This window comes from Muscardinus avellanarius (assembly GCF_963383645.1).
Source record: "Muscardinus avellanarius genome assembly, chromosome: 1".
NCBI lineage: Eukaryota > Metazoa > Chordata > Mammalia > Rodentia > Gliridae > Muscardinus > Muscardinus avellanarius.
The window spans coordinates 228,738,170-228,750,320 of NC_137786.1; the positions used below are offsets into that span (position 1 = coordinate 228,738,170).

At 38.8% G+C, this 12,151-nt stretch overlaps 1 protein-coding gene across 5 annotated transcripts; it reads right to left on the minus strand.

Annotated features, from left to right (window-relative positions):
- Positions 1 to 9,125: 9,125 nt before the first annotated feature.
- LOC308271542 (putative ATP-dependent RNA helicase DDX59) lies at positions 9,126 to 10,973 on the minus strand (the record flags this gene model as incomplete). 5 transcript variants are annotated; one of them, XM_080707943.1, is made up of 2 exons in its annotated part: positions 9,126 to 9,677; positions 10,020 to 10,973. In XM_080707943.1, the coding sequence occupies 2 exons, from the start codon at positions 10,971 to 10,973 to the stop codon at positions 9,126 to 9,128; spliced, it is 1,506 nt and encodes a 501-aa protein (XP_080564069.1). The 5 variants fall into 5 exon arrangements, with proteins under 5 accessions (XP_080564069.1, XP_080564070.1, XP_080564068.1 ...); XM_080707944.1 differs by having other exon boundaries at positions 9,126 to 9,401; positions 9,936 to 10,973; XM_080707942.1 differs by having other exon boundaries at positions 9,126 to 9,689; positions 9,933 to 10,973.
- Positions 10,974 to 12,151: the final 1,178 nt, after the last annotated feature.

A 12,151-nucleotide genomic window follows, 5' to 3' on the forward strand; every position in this document is an offset into this window, starting at 1 on the left:
AGTCTCTGCCCTTGACATTATATAGTAGTCATAGGAAATCCTGCAGCAATTAACTATGCATTATGAAACTACAGTTCTTGCAATTTGCACAGATGATAGAGGTTTCAGGTACCAGAAGAGGCTATAAAGTAGAACAATAAAAATATTTTTATGAATCACATAGCAGTCCCTAAAAATGAAGAGATTTTAAGCCAACAATGCCAAAATTTAAGAAGTTATAAGCTGTACACTCAATGGAAACTAAAATCCAATCCAAACAAAACCCTGAGTAGGTTTTGAGAATTCTAATAATAAAAACACATGGAAATTATGTTTCCTAGAAGAAACATATCCTCCTTAGCAGAAATTATTGCTGTGTCCAAACTGTGTCTACAAGGTTGTGTTTTTTTGTGTGGTACTGGGGTTCCTGGAAACCCTTCTACCACTGGGCTACACTCCCAGACACCTATATTTTATATTTTAATTTGGAAACAGGGTCTCTTAAAGCCAGTGTGGCTGGCTTCATACCTGTGTGATCCTCCTGACTCTGCCTCTCAAGCACAGGGATTACAAGGGTGTGCCACCACACCCAGCTTACAAGGTTGTGTTTAACATATATAGAGAAAATCACACAGCTCAGGGAGGGTGGAAGATATTTGTCTACCTAAACTCATGTCCATTGGTTCATGATAGACTGAGATAACATGAGAAGAATTTCCTTCCACTTTGCTGCAGATAGCTGTGGTTTATACAGGTTTCCTTGTACATCTGAGAATCTATAATTTCTAGAGCTTGGCAGTGCTATAATCTATTATATGGTGGCAAACTATGGCATGTTTGAGAAAGGGGACAATATAATACTGGTTACATTCATTGAAAGCTTCATATGTGTCAGACCTAGGTAAATTTTAAGCACACACATACACATACAACAAAAAGAAACACAAAAATCACATTAGCAACTGCATTTACATAAACTGTATAAATTTCAAAGACACAATTACCCATAATCATATATCAAAACTGAATCAGCCATTTCTCAGCCTAAAATTTATTTCTTGCTGGTAGAGAAAGTCTTGGTTTTGGGAACCACCCAACACTTTGTGTCCTGGAAGTGAGAATCACTGCTACTACCTGCCACATGTGTACTGAAAACATAGTTCATAAGTTCAACCTTCATGGTGGTTCACACGGTGAATTAGAAACCTCAAAATATTTTAGAGCCAGTTGTCTGGGCTTCATAATGAAACAGTGGGGAAAAATCACCAGAGAAGAACACCTGGGGAATAAATATTTTTTAAGTTCTCTCATGTGATTGAATTGTAGAACTGTAACTAGAATCTTCAGGACATTTCACCTCCAAGCTACTCTTATTCCTATTCTATTCTATAGTTTAATACAATTTCTCACTGAGTTTAGAGGGCTCACAACTTGCTGTGTATGGCTGCAAACCTGCAATCCTCCTGTCTCAGTTTCTCATATACTGAGATTATGAGCAGGTGCCACCATGCTCAGCTTAAATATGTCTTAATGTCCCTATGTGGCAAAGAGGGTGAGGACAAAAAGGTGCTGAGAGAGAAAGAAAAATCCTTCAGACCTAAACAATGGCCAAATGAAACAGGTGTGTCTGGCTGTAAAGTATTCAGAGGTAATCCAAAATAATTTTTCTAATATTCAAAACCTAAACTCCCAGGATACCAGGTTCCCTGGGTCTGTCCTGATATGAGAAACCACCTATGCTTCTAAACCTAGACATTGAATACAGATATAATCAACAAAAACTCAGACTCTTCATCATTCAAATGGAGGACAGAACAGATTTGCCACAGGACAGCTTTCCTGGGCTCTGCTGCACTCAGGATGGAGGGAGGATTCAGGATTTACACCAATGCATAATTCACTTTCTTATCAGGAAGAGCTTCTGAAAGTCAGGTCTTGTGACCTGCCACATGCCTCTGTAGGCAGGACCAGGGAGACTCACTAAGTACAAATAGCTCTGGGCTCCACAGGCTCTTGTGGTAGAGTCCAAGTCACTCATCTGTTAAAAAAAGCTGAAAAACTCAAAGCAAATCAAGAGGCATGAGACTTTTCATAACTTTCCTGCTGGTCACTCTGGCCCTTTGCTGCTATAAAGGTGAGTATCATTTGTGAGACTAGCAACAGCTTCTGGTAAGTACCCAGCTTTGAACACTAGTTAAAGCTCTATGGGATGGTGATTGAACTGATACAGAACAAACACAAACTTTTTCATACTACTCACTTTGGGAGAAAAGCATTGCAAGAAAATTTTAGGAATTTTGGCTAGAGACTCACTCTCTGTGATATTCATTGTGAATGCAGCAGAATATAAGGAAATACACACAGGTGAATCCAGGCTTTGAAGTTTTTCAGGTTTTTTACTTTGAATAAATGCTTGCTGTCTTAAAGACTTTTTTCTCATCCATGAGTTTATAGCTACCATCTTTGCATTTATTCAGATCTGTTTAGATAAATTACATAATAGAATTTAGCTATAATATGAAGTTTATATCTATAATCATCAGATGGTCTTCTTCTCAGTGTATTTTAGGTGTCAGTTGAACCCACACCTTTTTAACTCCTAAATTTACACTCATGGAATGGTTGAGTTTGAAGTATGTCTATCCAAGAAACAATAGACAGTGCTCTCTGAATCTTTCCATGGGCTCTGAGATTAAGCCCACACACCATAGGAGTAAAAGCACTGCTAGTGTTTTGGGGGTCCATCATGAAGTATGGCAGACCTGGTATTACCCTTCAGCTGATTTCTATTTTACAGACTTACAGGGGGCCATGCTAGCAATAATTATTCATATATGTTTCTTTCTTTGGTCATGAGGCAATGTCTCTCAGGTTTTTTTTTCTTTTCTTTTCTTTTTTTTTGGTGGTACTGGGGTTCCTGGAAGCCCTTCTACCTCCGGGCTACACTCCCAGACCTATTTTTACATTTTCATTTTGGAAACAGGGTCTCCTAAGCCAGCGCACGACTGGCTTCGAAGCTGCGCGATCCTCCTGTCTCCGCCTGCCAAGCGCGGGGATTACAAGCGTGCGCCACCACGCCCGGCAATGTCTCTCAGGTTTTATTCTTTCCTTTCATTTGTGGAAACTCCTCCAACTGCTCTGTGTTGTCTGTTATCCTACACACACACTCTCTCTCTCTCTCTCTTCTCTCTTTCTCTTTCTCTCTTTCTCTCACTCTCTCTCTTTTTACAAATACTGTGTTGTCTTATAGAGAATTAGGGTACAGTTTGCAGGCCACCTCTTAACCATAGGTGGCTCAAAAATGTTGAAGGTGTGTGGAATCCAGACCAGAACATTGTTTCCTTCTGGTCACCCTACAATTTCCAGTGAGGTCAGTAATGAGCCTTAGTTCCCTATCTCAATCACTACAAAATAAAGGGGTAATGATAAATTCCAATTTTACATTTTAGTATTAAAAGTGATTATTAAAAATTTTCAGTTTTTAGCATTTACTACACTAAAAGGAATAACCAAACTCATTAAACTTCATATCAAAATATTATCTCCTCACACTTAGTTTTATATACTCTTCTCCAAATTAAATATCTCTTCTTGAGCTCTGGTGAGATTCTGACTGTCTCATTCTCTTAAAAAATTGGATAATTCAAAATTTTCCTTTTTCTAATATACAAGACTAATAAGGTTTCTCTCAAGGGGATTCACTCAATGTTGTTGTTTCAAGTAAAAAAAAAAAAACAAACAACAATTGTAAAATCACATAAACTGTCCCAAGTAGTTGATGTGCTGTAAAAAAAATAACAATCCTAAAGTGTTTAGAAAGTGGTCAGCAGCTGTTTTCCAGTCTTTGCTCTGCCTTTCCTGTGTGATCTTGAGGAAATGAAAACCAGGAGCATCTCTATTGCCATCAGAACTCTCATGGGATAGTAACATAAAACTCTAGAGAACGTGTCTAGCAGACTTCTGGGATTCATAAATTTCATTTTTTTCTTCCATTCCTCAGCCAATGCTAAACCATGTAAAGACCTTGTTTTCACAATGACTGGCTTCTTGAAGTTACCTAAGGAAAAATTTGAGTCTTTACTGAAAAAATATGATGCACCTGAGGAAGCCGTAGCCGCAAAGATGGAAGTGAAAGAGTGCACGGATCAAATGTCACTTATGAACAGACTCCTCATTGAAGCAGTACTGGTAATATCATCACTCTTTATGTATATAGTCTTCTAGTCACCCACACAGTCATAAGTGAAGCAACAGTCTCCACTACAATGAATCAACAGTCTCCACTAAATTGAGGGGATGTACACCTACCTTCATGGTCTTAATAACTTGACTGATCTGGGCCACATGGAGGATACTACCATCTCATCTGCTAAATTAAATCCAATTAAGCACAGAATTTGGGGGTCTGATCCTTCCTCAGGATACCACCCTGGATGCTATTCTTCCCCATGGTGTCCTGAAAATGAAAACTTGGCCCCGAAAAGGGATATTTCAATGCAAAATCCTGCTGCCCCCTGCTTGGGAGACCTCCTGTGTGTGAGTTCTGCTCTCCTGCTGGGTCTCAGTCACTGTAGAAAGTTATAGGCAACACAAAGAGTGTTAACAGAAGGCAGAAGGGATCTAGAGCTGGCCTCTGTCAGAGCACAGTCTTTGCAGGTGTTTCTTTTTTTATTTTTTGCTAGCTTTACCAGTTCTGTCAAGTAGGCTGTGATCTCTGAAAATAGTTGCAGCCCCAAACTCCATTAGCCCTTCCACATGTGTCAACAATGGGTTCTCCATTGCAGGAGAAAGTAGAGCCCACAGTCCTGAGTCTACTGAGGAAATAATTCCTGGGATGCTCTGTCCATTCAGCGTCTCTGAATTCCAAAGACATCTGAACCAAATACCCTAGGAAAACTGAGAAAAGCATGACTGAGTTCACCTTTAAATATCTTTATGTCTTTTTTTCTGTTCAATTTCAGGGACAGATTGTGGCAAAGTGTTGAAATGAATAAAAATAAATTATTCCTGATTCAACAGTTTTCAAGGATACCATGATCTTCACTGAAAAATGTAGAGGTTTCAATGTCTTGTTCTAATAAATTAATTTTTCTGCATTTATCATCTTATCTTGTTATTACTTTACCATTTAGGAGGTTTCATAGTGAATGGACCTGTGGGTACTGGTACTTAAGTGCAAATGCAATATTTTATGATTGCAATAGTGATCAGCAATAGCTACCTGAGCCTCTGGCATAAACAATATATATTCTCTGGAATCATTCTACATTACCTTGCTGATAACCTATTCCTGTGACCATGAGTTACATTTATATTTAAAGGTCATGAATCATGACTCTACCAGGGCCCTTGTGCCTGGTAGCTGCTCATAATTTTCATCTAGAGAATGATTGCCAATCTCTGTTTAATTGCACTTGTTCAATATCATTTCTATTCAAATCTATCATGAAATGAGTTTCATAAAAACAGACCTTTAATGGCTCAACATTTTCTTGGAATAAAGCTTCATTTTCAAATTTAGAAACTAGAATATTCAAGCTTGCATTATAATTAAAACTACATATTATAAGATTGCCATGGCCCTGGAATCCTAGTACTTGGGAGGCTTAGTCAGGAAGATCACAAGTTCTACACCAGCCTCAGCACCTTAGTGAGACTCTCAGCAACTTAGTGAGATCCTGTTTCAATTTTTTAAAGTTTGGAACAGTGTAATTTTACATCATTTACATAATTTTGGAGGTAAAAAGTGTTACAAAAATACATGCACACACTCTTGTTGCCCTCCCCACCCCACCCCACAGTCTTTGAAATTGGAATTGGCAATTTTGTGTATGTTCTTAGCATTATTTCTACTATTTCGTCCTTTATGACTTTTGCCCCCACTTTCCCTGATAGCCCTCAGTCACTCCCTTGGAGTCTGCTCCTCTAGCTAATGTGGCTCCTATTGCCAAATATCTATCTTCCACATGTGAGAGAACATACATGTTTTCTGGAACTGGGTATACTAAGTATAACATTCTTGAGTTTCGTCCATTTTCCTGCAAGTGGTGTAATTTTGTTCTTCTTTATGACTGAATAAAATTCTATTATTTTGTGATTCATTCATTCATTGGTGGACATTTAAGCTGGTTCTGTAATTTGACTATTTTTAGTTCTGTTGCAATGAACATGAATATGTGTGTATAATAATAATGTTTTTATTTAATATCTTTGGGAAGATGCATAAAAGTGTTATCACTGTGTTATATGTTAGTTTCTTTCTCAATCATCTGAGAGACCTCCGCACTGATTTCCAAAGTGGTTATGCCAGTTTAGTTTCACCAACAGTGTAACAGGGTTCTGGTTTTCCTACATTCTTGACACTGTTTATTATTATTTGTGTTTTTGATGACTATTATCCTGGAGTGAGATGGAATCTCAATGTAGTTTGGATTTGCATTTCACTGATAACTGATAATAATGAAATATATATTTGTCAGTCGTTTGTATTTCTTCTTTTGAAAAATGTCAATTTTGTCTGATCACCCATTTTTAATTTTTTTAAATTTTTAGTGTTAAGCTTTTTAAGCTACTTGTATATTCTAGGTCTAAAATATTAGACCTTTGTCAAATGAGTAAGTAGTGAATGTCTCCCATTCTTAGTCCCTCTCAGTAGACTCTTGAGACCTATTTCAAAATACAAAATTTTAAAAAGGGATGGGTGTGCAATTCAGAGACAGAATTCTCCTGAGTTCAGTCCCCAGAAACACACACACACACACACACACACACACACACACACACACACACACCCTACATATTATATCAAAATTAAGCTTCTTTCTTACTTTCTCTTTTTTATCTCTTTATTTCCTTAAGTATACTTTTACTTTTCTATTGCAACTAGGCAACCATGGTTTCTAACAGAATAGCTCCTCAGAGAAAAAGAAATAGAAGTAAATCAGAAAGCTCTTTAGTAGCTCACAGTGTTTTGTGTTTGGCCCTGGCCCTTTGGGTCTGAGAGATGTTATTTTCACTTTATAGTTTTGTTTTTTTTTTTTACAGTACTGGGGATAGAACCCATGGGTGTTCTACTTCTGAGAAATACCCCCAGCCATATTTTTAATTTTTATTTTGAAACAGGGTCTCACTGAGTTGCAAAGGGCCTCACTAAGTAGCTGAGGCTGTCTGCAAACCATGATCCTCCTGTCTCAGCCTCTCAAATCCTGGGATTATAAGTGTATGCCACCACACCCAGCTCACCATATAGTTTTAAAGAGGTTCATAAAGTCCACACTACTGAGAAGTCACATTTATTTGTGTTTCCCAATAATCAAAGGAACTCAAAGACTCTCAGCAAATTAAAATGTGATAAATGGAATCAGTTTCAAGAGAGTGGGAAGAAATATTTAAAATATACTACATAAGAAGTACATATGTGGACTTCTGGGAAGATGGCGACCAAGAAAAGCAGCGAATATGAGTCCCACTAACAATCGATCTCTATTACCACAAAATGACTATAATACAATTTAAAATTTAAAGAAGATTGTATAAGAAGTTTTGATGCACCAAAGAGATGGAGTAGAATAAGAAATAAAAATACGTGGGATTCACAAAGATATAAGACACAAGAAAAGACACACTGAACATGACAGGAATGAAGGGTTACAGGTGTCACCTTTCCCTCAACAAGCCTACAATGTGAAGAGATTCACCTGCACATGGAAGGGAGGAGAAATGATGTCACATATGTCCATTAAGTTTTCTTTATTCTTTTACATTCTTATTTTGCTTTGCTTCTCTGACTGATCTATTTCAATAACCATACCTCATGTTCTCTGACTCTTCCTCCTGCTTAAACTATTTTGCTGCTGGACACCTCTAGTAAGTTTGTCTGTTAAGTTATCGTACTTATTAACATCATAATTCCTTCAAAAAATAGGGCTGGAACATAGCTTGAAGGTAGAATACCTGGGTTCCAACCCCAGTACTGCCAAAAAAAAAAAAGAGTTTATCATTTCCTTTGTAATAGGACCAATGTTTGCATTATTCATTTGGGGTTTGGCGGAGGAAGGGAGCCTGCAACTACATCATACTGTCAACTTATTTAAAATTTATGGTCAACAATTCTGCTAAAATGTTTTCACATGTGCTGTGTTATGCATAGGCTAGGTGGTTGTTAGTTTGTCAACTTTAAAAAATTATATTCTATAATTGTAATAAAATTGTACAATTAGTGTTAAAAAATAATTCCTTCTTTGGAATTTTTTTTACCTTTTTGTTGAAACTTTTCCTTTTTATATGCATTAGTCTTTTGCCCTTGGGCAGAATCTTTTGAAAAGTTATTTTCAATATTCTCTTAGGTATTTCTATTCTGTGTTATGGGAGATGATTATTCTTTTGCTTGGAATATCTCTCCTTGATGCATTAGCTTCTTTTATCCTCTGTTTTGGTGCCCGTAAATAGAGCAAAGCAGACACATTTCTCTGTTTATGAAACAGCCTCATGTAGAATAAAAAATACCACTAATTAGTTCAGCAAGCTATTTGGGGGGTCTCTCCTTACTATTTTCTTTGTCAGAAAGAATAAATGATCTGTTTTGTATTTTTCTTGTTATTGTTTATTTGTTGTTTGCTTTGTTTTATTGCTTGTTGTCTGCAAGTCTATACCTAATCATGGGCTACTATGGGAAATATATAAAATTTTTCCATTCTTCCTTGGGCAATTAGACTGTGCTGGACCTGTCAGAGCTTCAAGAATGGTAGAAAAGATACAAGTTCTTTGTTTATCTCAGAGTAAGTAAGGATATTGAATGCACAAATGAACTATTTCTTATAATCCATATAGTTCAATCCCCTTGGGAAGGGATTGTTTGTAGTCTCATTCTTTGCTGATCATGGGGAGGATCAATGGTTTGTACCAGTCTGTTTTTCTTCCTCCAGTAACTTTTAGGTGTCTAGACTGTTCTGGGACCATCAGAATTTCACTGGTTGTCACTTATTTTTTTTTTTCAATATTGCTGTATCAATTTTATTAAAACTTAAAAATATCTTTAACATTCTTTTAATTCATGAATATTCTAATTTATTCAAATTATACAGTAATAATTTATATAAATTTTGCCGAAAATACACAATAAAACTTCCTCAGAGTAGCATAAGAAATCATTTTTGGGAGTTACTTTTATCATGTTTTCTAATAATGTCCATAAGATTAGCTCCTGTAACCATGTCCTTTTGTGTCTGTTTATCTTTCTGTTGTTCCTTTTTCTTCTGGTCATGAAGATAAGGGGAACTTAGTAACTGTGGAGGAAGAAGGGATCCTGTGGGCTTTACTCTTTTTGCAATATCCCAGAAGAGTCTTTTTGAATTGTTATTGATGAAAGTAATTGCTGTTCCATTTTGACATAATCTCCCCACTCTTCCAACCTGATGCACGTACTCATCCATGCTGGACGGCATGTTGAAATTCACCACCAGCCCAACACTGATCAGGTCGAGGCCTCGTCCCAGGACACCCGTGCTCACCACGACTTCATACTCTCCTTCAAGCAGCCCCTCCAATATGTTTTTCCTTTCTACTTGTGACTTCTCTGAATGCATCGATGTGCTTTTGAGACCTGTGATCTTCTGAACTGCCTCACTCAGCAGGTCTGCTCCTAGTCTGCAGTCCACAAATACCAACACTGGAGGCTTAAAGAGTTTCTTATCATTTAAGATTTCAAACAGCTTTTTCTTCTTGGCTGGGTCTTCTACCCACAGGGCGATCTGACGGACATTGGAACAGGGCAGGTTCTTTTCCCCAGCGATGATTCTCACAGGATCATGCAGCAGCCGGCTTGCTAGCTGTTCAATGCTAGCTGGAATTGTGGCTGAAACCAAAATGGTCTGACAATCATTAGGAATGTGTTCCAAAATGTCAAGCACTTGCTGTTGAAAGCCCATCTTTAGCATGGTATCAGCTTCATCCACCACTACAATTTTTATTCCAGAGAGTGCTACAGAGCTCTGTTTTATTATATCAAGAAGTCGTCCAGGGGTTGCTATGATAACCTGCACATGCTGCCGCAAGCGGTACAGCTGTGGGGGCAGGGGCAAGCCCCCGACGAGCAGCACAGTCCTCATGCGTGGCAGGCCGCTCATCAGCTCTTTAGCTTGTCTCTCTATCTGGATGGCTAGCTCTCTTGTTGGTGTAAGGACAAGAGCAGATGGAGCTCTGCTCTCCAGTAAAGCTCGGATGATAACAGGAAGAAGGAAGGCAGCTGTTTTTCCTGAGCCAGTGTCTGCACTGGCCAGAATGTCTCTCCCCAGGAGACCCACAGGGATCATCTGCATCTGGATGGGGGTTGGCACTTCATAGCCTGATTTCTTCAAGTTGTGATTTAAGGTCTCAGGGAAACCACAGTGTTCAAAGTCAATGATGGGCCTGGTGACTTCTTGCCCTTGGACTGAAATTCCTAGCTGCTGTTTAAGATTTTCAATCTGGTCCTCCTGAAGGTTCAAAATAAAGGGGTGCTCTTTGTAGATATAAAAAGCTGCATCGAGTGGAGACTCTGGCTCAGAACCCACTTTCTCTGGACTGCTGAGTTTTAAGTTCTCTTCCTTTTCCTTAACTTGAAGAAGATGTTTTGCTTTACATTCCAAGCTGCACACATCTTCATCTGTCTTATCACAGATGTACTCTCCATAACGACCGCAGACAACACAGACAGGTTCCCCGGGTTCTGCCCAGCGCTGTGTTTTGGAAAATGACTTCACAGGCTCTTCAGCGCCCTGCTCAGGGCCTACAGAGGCATCCTCCCTCAGCTGGCCAGCCAGGCTGGGGAAGGGGCCTGACTGGCTGCTGGGCCTGTCTGGTGTAATGGCTTCTTCTGTAACTGAAGTGTAGACTGAGACATCTCTGCCTTGGTCCAGCTGAAGGTCTTCTCCTTCTGGCTTAATTTTCTTAGCAACACAGCTTTTGATGTCATCATTGGAACTCCTCTTGACTTTTAGAGATCTTGGAACAAACATCCTTCAATATTCCGCGCGGACGGGGTCGTGTCCGCTCCCCTTCCGGCCGGCTTCGCCCTCCAGGCCCCGGGCTTCCGGCTGACGAGCCTGGACCGGCTCGGCGCCACTGTGGCCGGGCCGGCGGTGTGGAGCGCGCGATCCACTTTCTGGTTGTCACTTATGACAACTTAGGTCACTGAATATGTGACCTACAACTTTGGATTTCCAGAGTAAAGCTAAAAGGTAGAGGTCTTTCTTAATCCTAGTCTCTCATGCTACACTGGAGTCAGGATCTTTAGTGAGAGGGTGTCCAGAAACTTTCCCCTTGCTTCTATTCTCTTGGGATGCTAGATGCTTTCAAAGAATGATATCTCAGAAAGAGAATGTGTCTGAATTAGTTTTATATCTGTGTGTATGGAGGAAAACTTCTCACTAAGCCTAATTGCCTACTTGGAGAAAGAAAAAGTAGTTTGGCCTCATGCCTTTGCATAGATTCCCTGGCTGGTCCTTCTGTGGTAAAGGTCAGAGCTGAGTACTTTAACAGAGTGCACAGACCAGTGACTCAATCTTAAAGTATCTCCAGTCTAATGTCCACTGGAGTAGATGGAATTTAGGAGAAAACCTACTCCTAGTTTTAGATTACTGCTCTAGAAGTGAAAAACCTTTGTGTTAGTTGTTCTATATCAATCTTCTAAATTCCTTCAAGACAAGGTATGCAGAACTGTGGAATAACTACAGGACAAATTGGGATACAAAATTTTTAAAAAATCACTTAGTTCAAAAGATATTGGTGTACATATGATAAACAAAATCTATGCCACGTATTTATAATATTAAGTTTTAAAATGAAATTTGTAGGAATATGTCCATTTGAATAGTTCATAGTTTTGCTGAAGGAGGTTGGCTGTGTCTTTGAAGATGACTCTTGATGGAAGTTTAGACTAGTAAGAAAAATAAAAGCATTTACCTAGACCACTTAACAAGGTGATCATAGCTAGGACTCTGAACACCTCTAACCACAAGATATGGCATGTAACTTCTAGAGAAAAGAGAAACAATATGTGGGTTAATTGCTTATTTGTCTCTTTTAATAATCACTCCTTTCTGAAAATCAAGTTATGAATGGTATAAAATCATGTATGCCCTGAGCTTAAGTTTCAGACCTGTAGCTGTCCTCTCTGAGTCCCACTGTTGAATAA